The 23,512-nt window shown below is 38.4% G+C and overlaps 1 protein-coding gene across 1 annotated transcript; it reads right to left on the reverse strand.

Annotated features, from left to right (window-relative positions):
• Positions 1–6,348: 6,348 nt before the first annotated feature.
• On the reverse strand, positions 6,349–7,320 carry LOC109261084 (olfactory receptor 9K2-like). The gene has a single exon (XM_019439608.2). The coding sequence runs from the start codon at positions 7,288–7,290 to the stop codon at positions 6,349–6,351; it is 942 nt and encodes a 313-aa protein (XP_019295153.1). The 5' UTR covers positions 7,291–7,320.
• Between the last annotated feature and the right edge of the window lie 16,192 nt (positions 7,321–23,512).

Consider the following 23,512-nt stretch of genomic DNA (forward strand, 5'->3'; position numbering starts at 1 on the left):
AAAACAAGCTTGGAAAACTATGGGCTACTGAACTCACCCAGAAACCTGTTCTAAATCCAGGGTGTCACTCTGAGAGAGCTGGGCCACTGCCCCTGTCCCAGTTCCAGAACAGGTGAACACAGGTTTTACCTAGAAAGAAAGGCAGTCCATAACAGAGGGCCCCAAAGCTCTCCTCAAGTGAACTGAATTTATTTGGAAAAAAGTGGGAAAATTCAAGCATAGGCATAAGTGACTCTCAAACATTATACACATTTGGTGATAAGCTGGTACCTCCATGAGAACAAAAAGCTACATGCAGACCACGTAGAAGTTTACCAGAGAGAACCAGGGAAGGAGACAGTGAAGAAGGCCCTCATAGGTTGGGGGCAAACCTCAAAGACTGGACTTAAAGGCTATCCTTGCAGAGGTGACAAAAACAATGGATCGGACAGTAGAGAAATATCTGCCCCACAATGCTGTCAAAACAATAGAACAAAAGGAGAATTAATGGAGCTTCCCTGCTAGCTAGGAAACCTACAGAGGTACATCCAATAAAATGTTCAGGGGAGGATACAGCAGAAACTAGCCTCAATAAAACCACTGTCATCCAAGAGTACTCACAAGCCTAAGGTTGTGCCTCTGACAAGTGACACAAATGACGTCTCAGAGCAAACAAAAGCCAATAAAACAGTCAATAAATAAATAAATAAATAGGCAAATAACAAGAAAAATACAGAAATTATTTCAAAAATGTATTCTGCAGTTTAAAAATACAACTGAAATGTTATATAGTGGGAATTGGGCAGTATGTACCCTTTCGAGATTGGCTTCTTTCACATAGTAATATGTATCTATGATTCTTCCATGTCCTTCCAGAGCTTAAAACCCCTTAATTAACATCCCTCACCAGGCTGGCATAATTTATTACAATTGATCAACCTGTGTTAACATATTTTATCATCCAAAATTCATAGTCTACTTCAGGGTACATTCTTGGTATTGTATATTCTGTACATATATGTACATCTATGTATATATACATGGTATTATATATATAATGACCTGTATCTATAATTATGGTATCATGTAGAGTATTTTCACTGCCCTAAAAATGTTCTGTGCTCTTTCTCTTCATCCCACAACTCCTGGCAACTGCCAATCTTTTTTTCTGTCACCATAAGTTTTGTCTTTTCCAGAATGCCGTAGAGTTGGAATCATATAATAGGGAGACTTTTCACACTGGCTTCTTTCACTTAGTACTACGCAATTAAACTTCCTCCTTCTCTTTTCACACTGGTAGCTCATTTCTTTTTAGTGTTGAATAATATTCTATTCTCTGGATGTACCACGGTTTATCCATTCACTTACTGAAGGAAATCTTGGTGGCTTTCAAATTTGAACAATTATGAATAAAACTGCTCTAGGTTCTTGTGCGGACATAAATTTTCAACTCCACTGGGTAAACAGCAAGGGGCAATTTCTGTATTGCAGATCAGTGACAGTATATTTAGTTCTATAAGAAACTACCAGATTGTCTTCCAAAGTACTTGTACTATTTGAATTTCTACTGAAAATGTAAAGAGTTCCTTTTGCTCCACATGCTCACTACTATTTGATGTTGTCAGGTTTCTGGATTTGGGTGATTTTGATAGGATTATAGCACATCTTGTTTTTATTTGCATTCTCTATGACATATGATGTGGAACATCTTTTCATATGTTTATTTGAACATCTGTATATCTTTGTTTGTGATCTGTCAGTTCAAGACATTGGACCAATCAGATTGTTTTTTTACAGTTCGGTACTAAGAGTTCTTTGCATATTTTGGATATCCTTTATCAGATATGTCTTTTGAAAATATTTTCCCCCAGCCTGTCTCATTTCTTCTCATTTTTTGGCAATGTCTTTTGCAGAGCAGAAGTTTTTAATTTTAATGGAGTCCCACTTATCAGTTATATTGTTCATGGCCCATGACTCTCGTATTGTATCTAAAAAGGCATCACCATACCCAAGGTCATCTATGTTTCTCTCATATTATCTTCTAGGAAAAGTTACATTTTTGTGTTTTACATTTAGGTCGACAGTTCATTTGAGTAATTTTTGTGAATACTGTTAGATTTATATCTAGGTTCACATTTTTGTATGTGGGTGTCTAGGTATTCCAGTACTCTTTGTTAAATAGCCTGTTTTTCCCCCTCCATTTCTTATCTTTGTTCCTCTGTCAAAGATCAGTTGGTTCTATTGATGTCATTCTATTTCTATCTCTCTATTCTATTCCATTGATCTATCTTTTTATTCTTTCACCAGTACCACACTGTTTTGATTATTGTAGCTATATAGTCAGTCTTGAAGTTGTGTGGTGTCAGTCCCTGATTCTGTTCTTCTCCTTCAATATTGTGTTGGTTATTCTGGTCTTTTGCCTCTCCATATACACTTTAGATTCAACTTCTAAGGTTTGTCAGTATCCATAAAACTATTTGCTGAAATTTTGATTGGGATTTCAGTGAATGTGTTGATTGAGTTGGCGAAAACTGACATCTTGACAATATTGAGTCTTCCTTTCCACAAACATATAATGTCTCTCCATTTATTTAGGTCTTTAATTTCTTCCGTTAGAGTTTTATAATTTTCCCTCTATAGATCTTGTACATATTTTGTGAGATTTATACATACATATTTTATTTCAAGGTAAGGATGATAATAGAAATGATATTATGTTTTTAATTTAAATTCCACTTGCTCATTACTAGTGTATGGAAAGCAATTAACTTTTGTATGTTAACCATATATCCCACAACCTTTGTATAATCTCTGTTTCAGGGTTTGTTTGTTTGTTTTTGTCAATTCTCTCAGATTTTCTACATAGAATCATGTGAAAAAAAAGTTGTGTTTTTTTTTTTCTTTTCCCATTCTGTATACCTTTTTGGAATAGTTTTCTAGGGCTTCTAAAACAAAAATACCATAGATTGGGTGGCTTAAATAACAAATTTATTTTCTCATAGTTATGGAGACTCAAAGTCCAAGAATAAGGTGCCCGCAGATTAGGTTTCCTCTGAGGTCTCTCTCCTTGGCTTGCAGCTGTTTGCCTCTCTCTCTCTCTTCACATGGTCATCCCTCCGTACATGTGCACAGCTAGTGTCTCTCTGTGTGTCCTAATCTCTTATAGACACCAGTCAGATTCTATTTGAATCCACCATAACAGCCGTATTTTAATGACCTATTTAAAAGCCCTGTGTCCAAATAGAGGCACATATTACAGTAATGGAGGTTAGGGCTACAACATAAGAGTTTGGGAAGACATAATTCAGCCACTTTTATTTCCCTTTTTGCCTTTTGCATTACCTAAGACTTGCAAAAGGATCCTGGAAGTTGTGATCAGGGGAGACATCCTTGCCTTATTCCTGTCTTAGCAGGAAAGCTTCTAGTTTGTCAGCATTAAATATAATCTTAACCGTAGTTTTTTTTTTTTTTTTTAATGTTCTTTTTCAAGTTTAGGAAATTCCCCTCTATTCCTAGTTTGCTGAGAACTCCTTTATTTTTTACCATCACCAAGCACATCATACAAGTTCAAAAATGTGAGACACATTTCCTTTGGTGTACTCTCCTCATACTAATCAGCTAAACAGTTCTGTGTATTTTTTTAAGTGTATTTATTTTGAGAGGGGAAGATGGGGAGAGAGAGAATCCCAAGCAGGCTCTGTGCCATCAGCACAGAGCCCAACACAACAATGCAGGGCTTGATCTCACAAACCAAGAGATAGTTACCTGAGCTGAGATCAAGAGTCAATTGCTTCATGGGGCGCCTGGGTGGCTCAGTCGGTTAAGCGTCGGACTTCGGCTCAGGTCATGATCTCACTGTCCGTGAGTTCGAGCCCCATGTCAGGCTCTGTGCTGACAGTGCAGAGCCTGGAGCCTGTTTCGGATTCTGTGTCTCCCTCTCTCTCTCTGACCCTCCCCTACTCATGCTCTGTCTCTCACTGTCTCAAAAATAAATAAACGTTAAAAAAAAAAAAAAGTCAATTGTTTCATCACCTGAGCCACGCAGGTGCCCCAGTACTGTGTATTTTATGTGCAGCTTTTCAAATCAGCCTTTTTAGATTTACATTGGCATACTTCAAGCTTTCATCAATAATACGAACTGATTCAGCAGTTGCCCTGACTCCAATCTTACTCCTTTTCAATATATCTTCCACGTAGCGCTGCAGATTTACACTTATTACCAACCACAATCTTACCACTTGTATGTATTATTGGCATACACATCTCTGGATTATAATTCCCTGTGTAAGCTGTGACTCTCACACTAAATTGTAAGCTCCCTAAAGAATGATTTTATTTAACATCCAGAGGGCCAACACACACAAGAAAAGATGCTCAACATCACTCATCATGAGGGAAATACAAATCAAAACCACAATGAGATACCACCTCACACCTGTCAGGATGGCTAAAATTAGTAACTCAGGAAGCAACGGATGTTGACGAGGATGTAGAGAAAGGGGAACACTTTTGCACCGTTAGTAGGAATGCAGACCGGTGCAGTCACTCTGGAAACAGTTTAGAGGTTCCTCAAAAACTTAATTATAGAGCTCGTCTATGACCCAACAATTTCACTGCTAAGTATTTATTCAAAGGATACAAAAACGCTGATTTGAAGGGACACATGCACCCCCAAAATTTATAGCAGCACTACCAACAATAGCTAAATTATGGAAAGAGCCCAAATATCCATCAAATGACAAATGGATAAAGAAGAAGTGGTGTATATATACAATGGAATATTCCTTGGTGATCAAAAAAATGAAATTTTGCCATTTGCAACAGCCTGGATGGAACTACAGTGTATTATGCTAAGTGAAATAAATCAGAGAAAGATGAATATCATATAATTTCACTCACATGTATAATTTAAGAAACAAAACAGATGAACACAGGGGAAGGGAAGGACAAATAAGATAAAAAAAGAGAGGGAGGCAAACCATACGCGACTCTTAAATACAGAAAACAAACTGAGGGTTGCTGGAGGGGAGGTGGGTGGTGGGATGGGCTAAATGGTTCATGGGCATTAAAGAGAACACTTGTTGGGATGAGCACTACATGTTATATGTAAGTGATGAATCACTGGATTCTACTCCTGAAATCATTAATACACTATATGTTAACTAACATAGATTCAAATTAAATTAAATTAAATTAACCATTAAAAAATAAAAACATCTTTAAAATTTTAAAATAAATAAATAAAAGCAAAAACAAAAAATAAAAGCAAAGTATAAAAGACTGTATATGGTATGCTACTTTCCAGGTAAGAAGAACTTTTTAAAAGCCATTTATTTATGTGTGCACTTATTTATTTAACTATGCAAAAATTTATCCAGGAAGGTTAAATCAGAAACTTACTGAAAATGGTTTCTCATAAGGAGCTGGTGGCAACACCATGGAGAAGAAAGAGATGGCAGTGAGATTTCTCTGAATATATTTGTATACAGTTTTGATTTTTAACTATGTAAACACTTTACATTTTCAAAAATAAAATTAAATACATATATGCATCCCCCCCAAAAGAATGACCTTATTTATACCTGAGCTTACCCCAAGATGAAAACATATCAAATAAGTAATCAAGAAAATTAATCAAATAAATAAATATTCTAAAGCATAAAAGAGTGATTTTAGATCATACAGTATTTGATGACTACCTTCCTGCTATAATTTTTAAAAAGTATTTCATAGAATAATTAACACAAAAAAATTATGAAGATCCCAACTGAGGAAGTGACTACTGAGAAATATTTGCAGTTCTCTTTGTCCCACTTGTTTCTTCATATCAGTTGGGATCTAGCACCTAGAGGGCCTCAGAGCCTCTAACACATCAATAAACAATATTTCAAGTTAATATGTATTATGAAGATTACTTATTTTTTGTTTCTCCTTATTATACTTCTTCTCAATACATGACATATAAAATGCTGGTGAAAGTATTTTATAATACTTTTTTCACTTGTCAAACTGAATGTTCGATAACTGTTTAACAAGTACTGTTCGTACACTATAATAAAATATCAAAATCACATTTAACAGCAAGCTATAAAAATATAAAAGTCAGTTCAGGAAATAAAATGTTATTTTAGATCAGTGGGAAGGTTCAACTTGAAAAATGCTGCCCTAATGTCCAGGACATTTCTGATATCAAGGACATTTTGGATTAACAATGTCCCTGAGCAAAAAAAATGTAATATGTGGAACACACATCATCTTGAAAAAGCTGTGTTAATATTTTTATGATGTTCAGGAGATTAATTTTCATTAATGGTCACAAGAAAGATGAAAGAAATAGCCACAATACCTTCGATGGATGAGAAATAATAATCAAGGAATAGCATTTTTCATCTCTAAAAGTTTTTTTAGAGCCTCTTTGACATCTTTGTTTCTCAGAGAGTAAATCAAAGGATTCAACATGGGAGTGACTAAGGTATAGCATAAGGAGGTCACTTTACTCAGCTCAGGAAATCTGTCCGGAGTGAGATATGTAAAAAACACAGCACCATACAGCACACTCACGACTCCTAGGTGAGAGCTACAAGTGGAGAACGCTTTCTTACGTCCCTCAGAGGAGCGTATCTTTAGTACTGTGGATACAATATACATGTAGGACACAATAATGACAATTATTGTAGGCAAGGTAATGATGCTGGATAAGGAAAAAGAAATCAGTCTATAGATGAAGAGGTCAGAACAAGATAGTCTCTGAAGTGGGCGAATATCACAGAAAAAGTGGTCAATAGCCCGAGAACCACAAAATGGCAAAGTAAATGTCGTGCTTGTCTGAAGAACTGAGCTGATGCAGCCGCATAAATAGGAACCAGCCACCAACTGAGTGCAGAGACGTGCTGACATCTGGACAGAGTAGAGGAGTGGGTTGCAGATGGCAATGAAGCGGTCATAGGCCATGGCTGCCAGGAGAAATCCCTCTGCCACCATGAAGAGGGCAAAGAGACAGAACTGGGTCACACAGCCTGCAAAAGAGATGGACTTGCTCTCAGACCAGAAGTTGATCATGGCCTTGGGTGCAATAACAGACGAATAGAAGAGATCAATGAAGGACAGGTTGCCTAGGAAGAAATACATCGGTGTGTTCAGCCGGGGATCGGTCATAATAATGGTCATCATCCCAACATTCCCTAGGAGGATCATGGCATACACAAGCAGAAAGATCAGGAAAAGGAGAATGTGGAGCTCAGAGCGGACCCTGAAGCCTACAAGGATGAAGTCAGTCACTTCCGAGTGATTGTCTGTTCCCCTGTCACCCATGGCAGAAACCTGCTGAGAGGCACAAGGCAAAACAAATGAACTCTGGATTTGATCCATGCTCCAAATAATCTCTTACAATATTAGGATTTGTTAAGTTATTCTATAATCATTGTTCATTAACTTTATAAATTATTCTGACTTAAGTTTAAGCCAATTACAACCGATGATGAATCAAAAAGTTAGTTTTGGGGCTGTATTTCTATAAGTATTGGAACTGTATTGAGACAGGGAAACCTAAGGGACCCCAAGAGAGAAAGAGCTGCTTTTTTTTCCTACTTCTATTCTTTCTAGGACCTGCAGCCCCACCCCACTTTCTACATGCTTTGTAATGCAAATAGCCTATACCCATCAAGTAAGGGACATGGAGGTAATGATTCTCTAGAAAAAATAACATCTAAGAAAAGATCAGTTGAAAAGGACCTTATAAATCTACCATATGCATATTCCAGGACACCAAGTTAGATATCTCCAAGCCAAGAGCCCCTGGTTCCAAGGAATAACACCTGGGCCCTTGTCTTTCTTCAAACCAGTTCCTGGTTGCCTGAGAGGACACGTACATCAGACCACCATCTTCAATAAAAACCTCAGACCCAGAAAAAAGACAAAACTCATGCTCTTTTCCTTTTTAAGTCTCCTGGACACACTCTTTCCATCTCCCTCTCTCTCTCTGTCTCTCTGTGTCTCTCTGTGTCTCTGTCTCTGTCTGTCTGTCTGTCTGTCTCTCTCTCTCTCTCTCTCTATATATATATATATCTTCTGTAAACTCTGCTTTCATATCCTGTTGGCTCATGTTTGATTTCCACCCTGTGTGAAGCCAAAAACCCTCTTAGCTGGTCCTATGAGACTCCTCTCAACTCCAGGTCCTCTGACCACCTGCCAGCATCAGTATTAAAAAAGAGCAATTATAAATAGATCATACTTAGGATCTATGGAGGCATAAGATACTTAAGCCATGAAAAGAGAGCCTGATGTAGCCATGAATATTTTTTGAAAAATAATATATTTTACTTATTTTCCTGTAATCTTGCCTAGGGGCAGGGACACTGTTCATTTGAATTTTCCAAATTTATTCCTATCAAATTTGTTCTCATGTTAATAAATTTTCACCTGAAGAACTGAAAATGGAGAATTTTTCCCAGAGTAGCCAATAAAAGAGTGCTCAGTTTATGACTTAATCGTCAGAGTTTGCATGTTTTAAGATGTGCTCTTACCTTATATTGTTTGGTAATTTGTTAGATTCTGAAAATGAAGAAGCAGAATCCCGATGTTGTCCTCTTGTTATTTTAATTCTAAAAAGGGTAAACATAAAGTTAATTAGTGACTTTGTTCTAAGTGTTGTATAATCACTGTGTCAAGATAAAACGAATCCCTTTCCCCCAAATTTTCCAAATGCATGTTTATTATCTCAGTTTTAGCTCTTCCCATAGAGAACTTGGAGTAATTTCCCTAATTTCTCTGTTTAAATAACTGTCCTTTCCTTTAGTAGTTGATTTCTTGAAAAATGCTACAGTCCTTTGTAGAAGACACAAGGTGAATTTTCCAAATGATGCTTTGCTAAAACTGAAACAAATCCAGGAATTACAGTCTATAGTTATGCAAAGTGAACCTGAGGAATGGATCCTCAGGATATTCTGTCTTGCATTCTTGGATGTTGAGTGCTTTTAAAGAAGTGAAGTAGATTGTCCTGGATATGTAAATAGAGGTCCTGAACCATCTGGAATCCCTGACAATCTAGTAGAATATCAACCGTGGTTATCCATACTGGGTTTGGTTTTGGGCTAACAGTGGTGCTTTTTCAAATAATTGCAGCATTGAGGTTTCCTTCACCTTCTGGGAGATAGTCCTCCTGGGAGAAAAAGAAGTATAAGTAAGTTATTAAGGTAACTAGCCTCCAGAGCCAAGCTCCATGAGGACCACAGAGGCTCTAGATTAAAAAGAAAAAGAAAGAGAAAAGAAAAAGAAAGAGGAAAAAAGGAGCCAAAACCTAATAGATACTGAACCTGGGTTTAGATCTTCTGGTTATCATGTGGTGAGTATTATCACCATGAGTTACCCCTCCAACATGAAAGAAGGTTATCATGCTATACATTTATGATTTGTGTATTTTTATATATGTAATACTTTTATAAAATTAATAAAAACATGTTATCAGTCTTTGTACCTGACCATGTTTCTACTGATCATGAGTATTATACCATTAATTAAATACATTAATTTTAAATATATGTACCTATATGCAATCATTCTAGGAAGATTGAACATTTCTTTTTGATCTGATAATTACCATATTGTAGACTTGGAGAGTCACTGAAATAACTGTGATAAACTGTTATGCCCAGAATTCATGATCCCCAAAGACCACTAGGGAGCCGAGTCCGATGCAAAAGCAAAAGAGCCTTTATTCGAGCTAGCTCGAGCTCAATCCCCTACCTGCACCGATGCAGTGGTGAGATACCAGGGAGAGAGCGAGTTTCAAAAGGACAAAGGTTTTATTGGGGTCTAGGGGCAGTTGGTGAGGTAATGGCTGTGGCCTCAGCTGATTGGCTGGGGAAGGGTCGGAGTCCTGTTTTGTAGGTCGCTGGGCGTGTTTTGAACAGGAAGTTTGAATGGGTGAACGGGAAGTTACTCAAGGGGAGGAGGCTGGTCTAGGTGAAGGACACAGAACAAGATGGAGTCGGCAGGCGTAGGCCCGCCCTTTCAAAACTACTGAAACAGAGGGAGCACAACAATTATAACCAATTATTTATACCATCACTTCTCACTCATTTCTACCATGTCATCATGATTACAAGGGAGCAGTCATCTTTAAAAACTGAAGAAATACTTGGATTTTAAAATACTCTTGAAGTTTGTTATTCCTCTGAATTTGGGGTCTTAAACTGGGGAAAGCAATACCAAAAATATTATCAAAGTTGGCTGTTCATTACATGAACATTTAAGTATAGGTCATCAATGTTTTGGGCTATGGTTGAAATCTTAGCATTAATTATTTCTGAGAAAAAGTAAGAGTAAAAATATAAACAAATAAAAAGTTAAATTCCAATAGCCATAAAATTAAATTAAATTAAAAATGGAGTTATTTTTTAAACACTTTATTTTTTATTTTTTTAAACCTTTTTTTTTTTTTAATGTTTACTTATTTTTGAGAGAGAGAGAGGCAGAGAGAGAGACACACACACAGAAACTGAAGCAGGCTCCAGGCTCTGAGCTGTCAGCACAGAGCCCTACATGGGGCTCAAACCCATGAACTGTGAGATCATGACCTGAGGTGAAGTTGGACGCTCAACTGACTAAGCCACCCAGGTACCCCGTTTAAACACTTTAAATTGGATTTATAATTTCTGTAAGATGTGAAATGAAATCTAACCATATACTGCTTATGGGTGATTTTTCTATAACAAAATACCACAGTAAATTAAAAATATAATAATTGGAATAAATACACCAGATATGTTAGTTCAATGTAGTAAAAAGTTATTATGGGGCTACAAACCTATGCCAAAACTCACATACAATACAACAAAATGTACTGATATAATTAATATTATAAGAGCATAGAATAGTAAGTTTCATTTATATAAGCAGAGAGACTCTTTTAATAATAAAGCTTCTAAATAGTTTATACCTTAAAATAAAAAATGGAAATTATGAAATGTTTAAGAATGAAATTAATGAGAAATAAGTTGGTAAGAATTAATGACTTTAAAATTATGACAATATAACTAAATAATAAAATGATCATCAAAATCAAAAGCAGTGTTTAAAAACAAATCCCTTGCAATACTAATTCAGAAAAGAAGAGAAAAATGTAAAAATTTTGAAAATTGACAACTACAAAAGCAATAAATATTTTTAATCATGATAGAAAATTTAGAACAATACACAACATGAAAGACATAATATAACTTTCTAGGAAAAGTACTAAAAGAAAAGAAGAAATTAAAAAGTTAAAACTCTCTGACTACTTAATGTGGCTGGAAAGTTTATGAAGGAGTTTGGCACAAAGTCATTCCTATCTCACAGAAACAGTTGCAGAAAATAGAAAAATAATTTTTACCACATGGGAATAGAAAGAATGTTCTCTAACTTAATAAATGTTTTTCTTCAAAATTATTATATTGAAAATCATAGCAAAATGTTATTAATGTTTCACTTTATTCATGACAACTTAAGGATCAACACCAGCTTTCAACATTTCAGTGTAGGTTATAGCTAATGCAATAAGGAAAATAGGTAAGGATTAGAAGGAGGGGAGGGAAGCTTTAATGTAGCATAATTGCCCACAATGGCATTCTATAAAATATATAGGAAGCCTACACGAAGTTATGAGGACTAATACTTGAGTTTGGTCACATACTCAAAAGAATAGTTCTCCATATCAATAGTAAGCAATTAGAAAGTGTAATAGAAAAAGAAAATATCGGGGCGCCTGGGTGGCTCAGTCAGTTAAGCGTCTGACCGGCTCAGGTCATGATCTCACAGTTTGTAGGTTCAAGCCCCGCATTGGGCTCTGTGCTGACAGTTCAGAGCCTGGAGCCTGTTTCAGATTCTGTCTCCCTCTCTCTCTGCCCCTCTCCTGTCCACGCTCTGTCTCTGTCTCAAGAACAAATAAACATTTAAAAAGAAAAGAAAATATCCATTTTGTAATAAAAATTGGGTTATACACAGAAATACACAAAATGTGTACAAGACCTTTTAAAAACCAAGATCTTATAAAGAACACTATAAAAAATTATTGAAAGATATAAAATAAGACATGAATGAGGTGAAAGATATACCATGATCAGAGGCAGGTATGTCATGAAGCTGAGGAAGCTTATATTTAAGTCCTCCAACTTGTGCAATCCCCTTTGAAGTCACTTAAAAGGTGGAAGGGACTAGCAATGGGTTTATCTAAAACCCATGCGTTTTGAGATTTGCAAAAATAGGTTACCTGCAAGCAATTAAAAGTATTAACTCCATTCTCCGCTATTTCCCTTTGTGTCAGGGTACTTTGAGGTGGATCTAATTAATAGAATTGTGTGTTCAGAATACATTTAAATGCTTTTAGTGAGATGTATTTGATGTTTCTCAGTGACATTTTTTTGTAGTCAGATAATGCTAGCTATTTTAGCTGGGAATGGTTTCCAGAAATGTTTCTACTACTGACTATGTAGATTCATTGTTCTTTTTTTTTTTTTTTTAAATTTTTTTTTTTAGACATTTGATTTATTTTTGAGACAGGGAGAGATAGAGCATGAACAGGGGAGGGTCAGAGAGAGGGAGACACAGAATCTGAAACAGGCTCCAGGCTCTGAGCTGTCAGCACAGAGCACGACGCGGGGCTTGAACTCACGGATTGCGAGATCATGACCTGAGCCGAAGTCAGCCGCTTAACCGACTGAGCCACCCAGGTGCCCCTGTAGATTCATTGTTCTAAGAATGTGCCTGTTGCATGCAGGATGGTAAAGTTGGTGCAGCCACAGGAGGAAAGAAAAACAAAGCTTAGAAGGAAAAAGTTTATTTTACTTACAGGCCCCAAGAAGAGGGGAGAGATGGTTACCATATGCCGTGGAGGACCACACGAAAAGACACCAACTTAGGTCAGGAGACAGGTGAGTGAAGGGCTTACACCATAGCTTTTAAAGGAGTTTCTACAGAAATGACAAGGTAGGGCAGGGTATATGTTTTAGGATTCGCTGATTTGAATAATTTCTGCTGGCTGTATACTATGGTGGTGGTCCCTCGTTTGGTACCTGGCCCAGGGATGATTAAAACAGAGGGATATTTTCTCCTGGGGCATAAGTGCCTGATAGAGGAGGCAGGGCCTTGGATTGGTTACTTGCCTATCAAAGGCATGCTCCAGGCTCCTTTGTTATCTCTGATACTGGCTAGTCCCAGGACAGTCTCTCCCCAGCCAGAAAGATTTTTTTCAGATATTAAAACATCAGGGGTTCCTGGGTGGCTCGGTTGGTTAAGTGTCTGACTTTGGCTCAGGTCACAATCTCACTGTGAGTGACTTTGAGCCTTGCATCAGACTCTCTGCTGTCAGCATGGAGCCTGCTTCAGATCTTCTGCCCCTCTCCTGCTTGTGCTCACTCTCTCAAAAAATAAATATTAAAAAAAAAAATTTTAACATCATCACGTACATCATAAATTTTAAATATGTACAACAAGTTGAGTGGCTCAGGGTATGTTTCTACAGGGAGGCTGGCAGGCATGAGGTGGCATAAACATTAGCAGACACAAAGAGAAACAAGGTTATACTGACCAAAAAGATGGCATCTTAAGATAATATCTACAGTTTCCAAACCTGTCCAACAGTCTAGGACAGACCCTGACTTTGTAAACCACATTTGTCAGGGAATCTCTCATAATCCAGGTAATGGAAGAGCAGAAGCAGTAAGTCATTAATGGTGGCTCTATTTCCAAGAGTTTGGCCCTAACCTAATTTAAAAAAAATTTTTTTTAAGCATCTAATGCTTCTGAGGTGTTATTTAGAGATTTGCAGAGTATAAGCAGACAGTTGCTTTATTTTGAAGTGTAAAACTTTTTCAAGAGCCAGGAGTTCTACTAGAGAAAGAGTCAAGGCAGCCATTTAGCATTATTAATTTGTAAATGTTTAGGTAAGCCAAACCTGGGTATTATTTTATAAAGCAGAATTTGTATTACTTTTTGTGCCTTTTCTACCTTGTAGGTGAAGGCCTTTACCCAATAGTAAAAGTATTGAAACCTGATGGTCAGTCAGTCTTCTCTGGATAGCCTCCAGTTTCTTGATTGCCTGGGAGAGCAAGTCTGTAGTTGACTTCACAGGCTGATACTACTTGCAGAACTGTCCTTGACAAACTTTTCCCAGTAAACATCCTTTGGGCCATTTGATAAGTTTTGTGCCTCCCTAAATGAAAGGTCTGATGCTGTGTTTTAATTAAGCTCTGGGAGCTTGGTAATAGTGATTGCCCTACTCTGTTTGTAACCATTCCAAGGGCTGGAGACAGTGTCTAGGAGTCAGACAGACCCCAGTTTATTTTGGGAAGGGGGGAGGAGAAAGTCAGTGGAATTGAGTCTCCTTTAATAATTGATATAGCAGACAAACTATTTTCCTGAACCCTGGTATTTACAGCCTACAATATCCAGTAATTTTCTAAAACTCATACAATTTTGTATTTGTCCTGGAGTTAGTAGCACCATAATCTCTAATTTAGTTATAATGTTCCTTTCTAGCAAGGAAGTAAGGATGTCTGGCATCATTAGGAAAGAATGAGAAAAAAAATTAGGTTTTACCATATACATCCCAGAGGCTGAGAGAAAAATTTAGTTAGAAGTTTTCCAGAGATGCCTCTAATTCTCATGCTCCATTTGGATAGTCGGTCTGGAGTGGAAAGAAGACAGAAAAGGTAGCTCTGGTGTTAAGGAAATCAACCAGTTTTCCTTCTATATTTAGAGTTCCCTGAGGCTCTGGTTTCTGATAGACAGTTGGTTTCGGGGAGCCACGGTGAAGAGCCCCTGACCCCAGTTATCTGAGCCCTCACAGAGAGGTCCCCGAGGGCATCCAATCTCCAGTGATTGTCTCCAAGTAAAGGGCATGGCTTATGAGATTCTCATTTTGGTTGTCCTCTCTGAGGATATTCTCATTTTAGTGCTCTGAATCACCATATAAATGGCACTTGGTGCCAGGACCTTGGGAAGTCCAGTCTGACCTAGTACGTAAGGCCACAACTAAGGCCTCAGACTTTTTTATTATTATTATTCTCCTCTTGATGTTGGTTGCAATATACTCGACTGGCAGCTTGTCAGAGTTCCTCCAGGGTCCCTTCAAGGCTAACATCCAATTTTTGCATTTTCTCTGAATATCTAGGGCTGATTGAGTGACAAATTTGTCTTTTAAAATCATCTCAGGCTTAGGGGTGTCAGAGAGATAGCCATATATTTAATGAGAGCCTCCCTCCCTCAACCTCTTCAGGAAGGCCATTGGGCTTTCACTGTGTTTAAAAAATAGTGGCTGGGGTGCCTGGGTGGCTCAGTTGGTTAAGCGTCTGACTTCGGCTCAGGTCATGATCTCGCAGCTTGTGAGTTCGAGCCCCACGTCGGACTCTGTGCTGACAGCTCAGAGCCTGGAGCCTGCTTCGGATTCTGTGTCTTCCCCTCTCTCTGCCCCGTCCCTCTTCATGCTCTGTGTCTCTCTGTCTCTCAATAGTAAATAAATGTTAAAAAAAAAATTTTTTTTAACAAAAATAAAAATAAAATAAATAGTGGCTGATTTAGTATAAGTTCAGGGTTAAATCTTAGATTTTCTTAATTTTTTTAAAAAACATTTGTCTCATTAAGAATCTGATTCAACAAAACCATTATATCTTTCCAAGTCAACTCAAAAACCTACATAATATTCTGAAAAGCATTTATATACTTATCTGATCAGAAACTTTACCTACATCTCCTTTTATCTGTCTTAAACCTTGTAATGTAAAGGTTTTTTGTTTGTTTTCCTGGCTTTTTTTTTTTTTTTTTTTTGTATATGTAGATTGAGGACCCAAGGAGGAGGAGGTTGTGGGAGATACTGGAGAGTAGCAACAAAGGAAAAGACTTTTAAAAGGGAAGGGATGGAGAAGGTGCAAGGCCTTAGGACATGTTTACACAGATGAACTCAGCTGCTGGAAGGAACGCCTAGAGCCATTAACATTGTCCAGGATTAGATCCTCCTTCACACCTGACCCTTCCTAGTGATATAGAAACCAATTAACTTGAAATTCAACCTTGAAAAGCTAAACTATTCGATTTATTAACACACTTGCTTAGCTGACTTTATGCACGTAATCTTTAGCAATTATCTTAATAAAAAGAAGCTTCATTCTGGAGTAGGGGCCTCATTCTGACTTGAGTATGAGGACCTTCACTTAACTGCTCTTTGTTTTCAGACTCATCTTTTGCGACTACAGCTGTACTCCCTGCAACAGGAGGTTGAGGTGGAAGATTTCCCTTCCTCCTTCTCTAGGTCTGTTTGGGATACAGGTAAAAGGTACCTTAGTTGTTTCCCCTCCTGATTGCTTTTAGAAAGGGTTGCCATTAAATTAGGATCCACCTTACATTGTTTATATATATCTCGATTTTTTTTAAGGCCCAAACACAACCAACATAGGGGAATTCTCCCCATATCCCTTCACATTTGCAAAACAAGTCCATTTGTAAGATAGTATTGTCATTGATATTTCCCTCTGGAGGCCAGGTTCCCTCTTCCAATTTGTACTGGGGCCAAGACTTAGTGCAAAAGAAAATGAATCATAATGCATTCCAAAGGAGTAATGGCCTTGGTTGGGGAATTAGTCATCTATAGGTAAAAGGAAGAAAGTTATCCCTTATGTCAATTTCCTATAGCTGACCAAGAGAAATTTCATCTCCTGGCCCCGCGTTTTGGCTGGCTATGTGATTGGCAGCCAAAAGTCCTGTCAGTCTCTCAAGGTGCTGGGAGTAGTCATTCTTGCCCAGGCTTGACCCTACCTCTGAGAGCTGACCTGGTCTTTCCTGTTTTTTCTTACCCTTTTGTTTCCCATTTGCAGGACCTTGAGGGTACGGACTGTGACCAAGCAAGACATTTTTGGTTGTTGTAGGATGCACTAATTTTATTTTGGCCCAACGGTAACTTACATATTGTGTTATGCCCAGAATTCGTGATCCCCAAAGACCACCAGGGAGCCGAGTCCAATGCAAAAGCAAAGAGCCTTTATTTGAGCTATCTCGAGCTCAATCCCCTACCTGCACTGACACAGCGGTGAGATGCCAGAGAGAGAGAATGAGTTTCAAAAGCACAAAGGTTTTATAGGGGTCTAGGGGTAGTCGGTGAGGTAATGGTCGTGACCTTAGCCGACTGGCTGGGGAAGGGTCAGAGTCCCGTTTCGCAGGTTGACGGGCGTGGTTTGATAGGGAAGTTACTCAAGGGGAGGAGGCATGGTCTGAGGTTTGAGCGGGAATTTCTTTCTGTGGCCAAGTCGGGGACATAGTCACTCAGGATGGAGGATACAGAACAAGATGGAGGATACAGAACAAGATGGAGGACACAGAACAAGTTGGAGGGCACAGAACAAAATGGGGTCGGCCAGCCTAGGTCTGCTCTTTCATTGATCATTGGCCGTTGAGAGAGGGGGTTAAAGGGCCAAAGTCAAGGTCTGTTCCCCTACCTTTTTCAACAACGCCCACATAAATATGTTTCAGCAATGTGGATATCCATTTTCGGCATACAATGGGCTAAGGTTAGTAAAATGGCTCCCATGTATCGTAGTAAAAGCCCTTTATATATTATCCATCTTCATATGGCATAGGCATCCATTCCTCTGCTAAACAGGAATAACACAAATGTGGAGGATTTGGAGGCTGGCACCAAGGATATTGCTATCATTTCCTCAGCCTTTGGATCAAAGGAGGAGGAATTTTAATCTTAACCCAGTGTACTTTTAAAATCCATTTATTGGGGCACCTGGGTGGCTTGGTCAGTTAAGCGTCCGACTTCGGCTCAGGTCATGATCTCGCGGTCCGTGAGTTCGAGCTCCATGTCGGGCTCTGTGCTGACGGCTCAGAGCCTGGAGCCTGCTTCCGATTCTGTGTCTCCCTCTCTCTCTGCCCCTCCCCCGTTCATGCTCTGTCTCTCTCTGTCTCAAAAATGAATAAACGTTAAAAAAAATTTTTTTTTAAATCCATTTATTTTAGGGGCGCCTGGGTGGCTCAGTTGGTTGGGCGTCCGACTTCGGCTCAGGTCACGATCTCACTGTCCATGAGTTTGAGCCCCGCGTCGGGTTCTGGGCTGATGGTTCAGAGCCTGGAGCCTGCTTCCGATTCTGTGTCTCCCTCTCTCTCTGCCCCTCCCCCGTTCATGCTCTGTCTCTCTCTGTCTCAAAAATAAATAAAACGTTAAAAAAAAATTTAAAAAAATCCATTTATTTTAACCTTAGTCCATCCTGACCACACAATTTTTCTTTTTAAAGATTTTCCTTCACTAACCTTCTACAACTTTTCTTTGCATTTAGATTTTGTTCCAAGCCATTTCTCTCCCAATAACCAGTCTCATTTAGGACAAAATTACTCTCTTTTACCTTCAACAAAAATATATTTCCATTTATTGTATCTTTTTTTTGGTACCTCCTACTTTTCTACATACAGAGTTGCTTTTCTTATTTTTATCAGTTTAAACTACATTTAGCAGAATTTTAACTCTTAGAAACTTTAGTTTCCAGTGAAAACTAAGTAGTAGCCAGTTGTGAACTGTTACATTAGAATTTCTTAGATGGCAAACTTATGAATCAATTAAGCACAAAGCATGTTTTTCAACAGACCCATATATCCTTGTTTTTTTCTGCAAGAAGTCAAGAGCACAGACCTACATCTAGTAATTAGTGCTTTAGCCTCTTATCTTGTTTGATATCCAATGAGTTTAATCTCAATTTATTATGCAAGCAAAAACTTTAACGTTTTAGGTTACCAAAGACTTTGAAAGCTATCTTAACAATTACCCATGAAAACTATGAGAGAGACAAAGTTAACCATTACTTTAAGTCATTTTTTACTGACAAATTGGAACAGAGATAATGAGCTTATTTGACCTTCAGCAAATCTAGGCAGAATAAAAGGGTTTTTTTGGTTGTTGTTGTTGATGTTGATAAACATTGTCTATCTCAAACCAACAAACTTAAATGAGCTTAAACACTGAATATGTTTAACTTGGGTCCACGTAAGACAATTTGTTCCCCATGGTTAATTTTACCTGGAACAGTTGGTAGGGTAATCTGAAGTTGGTGATCTCGGCTCCAGGACATCTAGGGGGAGAGGAGGAGCTGATGGTGTCTGAGGCATTGAGGAGCCAGTTATGCAGGCCACCCCCAGGTGGTGCAGAAACAGGAGAGGTGGGGGTGCCTGGGTGGCTCAGTCGGTTGAGCGTCTGACTTCGGCTCAGGTCATGATCTCACAGCTCGTGAGTTCGAGCCCCGCGTCGGGCTCTGTGCTGACAGCCTGGAGCCTGCTTCTGCTTCTGTGTCTCCCTCTCTCTCTGCCCCTAACCCACTCACATTCTGTCTCTGTCTCTCTCAAAAATAAATAAACATTTGAAAAAAAAAAAAAAAAGAAACAGGAGAGGTGGAAGGGAAGGCAGAAGAGACGAGGTGCCAGCAAAAGGCGGAGAAAGAGAATTCCCAGTTTTAATTCTTGTCAGCTCAGACAGAGGAGCAGACTCCAGGTTTCTTTGTTTTCCATTAGTGGAATTAGACAGTCCATGTCAGTCCAGAGAAGACAGGGAATTTACCCAAAACAAAGGGTGTTTTGGCAGCTGCTTGGGAATATTCTTTAAAGTCCCCATTCTGAGGTGGAATAACCAGAGACAGTTGGCTCTAATTATCAACAGTCATTGATCCAGGAAATGAATGAGAGACAAATCCTCACACACAGTCACACGATGACTCCAACCTGCCACCCAGTGCCCAGCGCCTTAGAGCTGCAGCTGGAACTACTAGGGCAATTCTGGGAGGTGATCAGGCTCCCTTTCTGCCTCTTGGGGGCAGGTCTGCCAAAATGAACCGGGGCTCTTACCAGTCTGATGCGTGCTTCCTGAGCTGGTTCCTGGGCCTCACAGGTTCCGCTGGTGCACACGGGGTCCTAGCCCTGGCACACCAGAGGGCTAGTCTCCTGCAGATCAAGTGGTCTGCTGGCATCAGGTGAGGTCTCCTCTCTCAGTGCCCTGATGTTCCTATCCCCGGTGGGCAAGGAGGTGGAAATGCACCGTCTCCAAATTCCAGACATGAGCCCCCAAGTAATGTAGCAGGATTCTCTCACAGAGAGTCCTGACACTGAGGCTTTTTTTTTTTTCCAGGAATTATTCCTGCTCGTGCCACTCAGTTGGATTCGTACCCTAAGAACTGAGCCCCGAAGGTCCTGAAGCATAATTTTTTTATACATTTTCTGTTTCTTTGTCTCCCATATATGGTAACACACACAAAAATGTAGTTTGATTAAGTAGTCTCAGTTTACAAGGTCATGAGGGATGTTGTAGGTCATAGGGGCATAGCCAGGTTACCTTGAAGGTTTTTTTGTTTTTGTTTCTGTTTTTTTCTCTCCTTAGGGAGAGGATCCTACCACAATGTTGCCTGTGGAAATCCTACTATATAATATGTGCAAGAGTAAAACTGAAAGTGAAAGCCTACAAAGGGTGTTTTCCAGACTAATAATAATCAGTGCCAATGGTTACTTTCCCAAGCTGGTCTGGATTCTTATTTGTCTCTCAAATGATGTTTTTCTGAATATCATTTAAACAGTAGCATCTGAGTATCAAGGAAAATGGTAGATTCATTCACAATTAATTAATCATGAGAGGTCTAGGAATAAAATCAGTGGAGCTCTTCTATGAGATAGACAGACCTGACTTGAGCTGCCGTGATTCAGATCACACTCAACCTTCAATTCTAGACCCGAGTTGGTTCACACACAGCCACTAGGATGTAGAGAAGACTTGATATTCTCGAGTAAGATGTGAACTTAAATCCTTCCAACATGCCTTCTTTAAATCTTTTGGTAACTAATTCTGGGGTGACCAAATCTTGAAGTATATACCCTAACATTTTTTGGACTTTTAAAAATATTTAGATCCTGTCTCAGAACTAATCAGCAGAGACACAAAGAGTTGAACTTTTTACAGGTAAATATTTCCAAAAGTGAGCATTAGATAACTTCAGATCCTATTTAGAAATTTTTTGTTTATTTTCCACCTCCTAATTTCTTGGAATGATGACTGACAACTCATCCTCTCCAGCCTTACAATTGTGGATGTGCAGCCAGAGCCAAAGAAATTTATATGTCTAATTACCTCACTTTTGCTTAAGTCATCGAAAGTTAATTTCTGTAAGTTGTCACAGAGAAATCTGAGTACAAGACATTCAATTAAAGAAACTGATGATAGTCATCACAGTGCCAAACAATGCAAATAAATGGATAGTTTTAAATGTTGATAAGGGAAGAAGAAGCCATTTCAAAAATCTAGAATCCATATTTCATAAAAGTAACAACAACTATAAAAATCAGTCTTTGAATGGGCAGAAAACATGAATAGACACTTCTCTAAAGAAGACATCCGGATGGCCAACAGGCACATGAAAAGATGTTCAACGTCGCTCCTTATCAGGGAAATACAAATCAAAACCACACTCAGATATCACCTCACGCCAGTCAGAGTGGCCAAAATGAACAAATCAGGAGACTATAGATGCTGGAGAGGATGTGGAGAAATGGGAACCCTCTTGCACTGTTGGTGGGAATGCAAATTGGTGCAGCCGCTCTGGAAAGCAGTGTGGAGGTTCCTTAGAAAATTAAAAATAGACCTACCCTATGACCCAGCAATAGCACTGCTAGGAATTTATCCAAGGGATACAGGAGTACTGATGCATAGGGGCACTTGTACCCCAATGTTTATAGCAGCACTCTCAACAATAGCCAAATTATGGAAAGAGCCTAAATGTCCATCAACTGATGAATGGATAAAGAAATTGTGGTTTATATACACAATGGAATACTACGTGGCAATGAGAAAGAATGAAATATGGCCTTTTGTAGCAACGTGGATGGAACTGGAGAGTGTGATGCTAAGTGAAATAAGCCATAGAGAGAAAGACAGATACCATATGGTTTCAGTCTTATGTGGATCCTGAGAAACGTAACAGAAACCCATGGGGGAGGGGAAGAAAAAAAAAAAAAAGAGGTTAGAGTGGGAGAGAGCCAAAGCATAAGAGACTGTTAAAAACTGAGAACAAACTGAGGGTTGATGGGGGGTGGGAGGGAGGGGAGGGTGGGTGATGGGTATTGAGGAAGGCACCTTTTGGGATGAGCATTGGGTGTTGTATGGAAACCAATTTGACAGTAAATTTCATATATTAAATAAATAAATAAATAAATATCAGTCTTTGATTAAAGTTTTTGAGTTTTTGTCTTTTTTCGTTACAAAGTTATGAAAATTAAGAAATTACTTTGAAATGTACTCCTGTTTTCATGTTTCACTTCCAAGATATGTTGCTTTTTTTTTTTTTTTTAATCCCATCTCTTCTCTTCTTCCCCTCCCTCTCCAGGCCTCAATAGTAAGGGAGTTTTGTTCTCAGTGAGATCATTCAGATAATACCTTATACTCACTCAAAATTTTTATTGATTTTGTGACCTACACTGCTTTCAGAGGATTGGGCAAAGTGACATCTCATATACAACTCATAAGAATAAGAATAGCATAGTCCAATATCATCCACTATTACAACACTTTACAATATTTAATCAGTTCAGTTTCTCCAATCACTATAATAATTTAAATCTCATAATAAGAAGTTGAAACTTTCCAAAGGAAAGACAATGAAGCAAGCTCTTGGTGCTTCCCCACAGATGCTTAATGTAGTCATTTAAATTTAATATCAGTTAGTCAACTTTAATATAAGTAAGTTAATGAAGTTTCAAACAGTGCTTAAAATGACTTGCAACTATCTGAATCATGATAGATGTCAGCATGCTGAATGTCAGCATTCTGGCAATAGAAAATATTATTATAAATGACCTCACCAAAGTTCTGCATCATTACACTAAACATTAAGTAAGCATTAACAGTACATAGCATTTAAAGACCAAATGCAGCACATTGTTATAGGACAACCAATATATGTGCATGTCCAAAAACTAGTAACCAGGGAAGATGAATCATCACACATAAGAGTGTTTAAGGTGTCTAATGTAATCTTCAGCCTCTTAAGATCATATGAATATTAAAAGATTTCTCTATGTGGATTTTTAGGTACAGTTTTAAAGACCCCTCAAAATAACAACATGATGTACATGTTGTGGAATATAACCTGCAAAGTCCCTTGGTTGTGGCGGTGTTTCATTAGCATTCCATGCAACATTGAAAAATAAAAGACATGCCAACAAAGGCCAACAAAAGGTTGATAAGACATTGCGATGTTCTGATGGAATTTTGATGGCATAAGTAACAAGACAGGTAAAAATTAGGCTCTACTTTTCAAATAAGGCCTGTGAACCCAGGAACATTAGCAAGGAAAATGTTTATGGCAATTGAAAGAAAATTATAGAGACCTTATTTAGCACCTTTTAAAGCATTCTGCCTTGGTTTTCAACTTTCCCAGATTCCTTCAAGCATATGAAGTGGTTTCAGCAATGCCACTCGCGAGGTTATGCATTGGAATACTGCTGTTATGACTATAAAACAGGATATACAATCAACCAGACT

This window comes from Panthera pardus, unplaced genomic scaffold, assembly GCF_024362965.1.
Source record: "Panthera pardus isolate Hobbes unplaced genomic scaffold, ASM2436296v1 HiC_scaffold_6, whole genome shotgun sequence".
Taxonomy (NCBI): Eukaryota; Metazoa; Chordata; class Mammalia; order Carnivora; family Felidae; genus Panthera; species Panthera pardus.

Bases quoted from the DNA above. Each gene is read 5' to 3' on its own strand.
- LOC109261084 (XM_019439608.2), bottom strand. From the start codon at position 7,290: ATGGGTGACAGGGGAACAGACAATCACTCGGAAGTGACTGACTTCATC.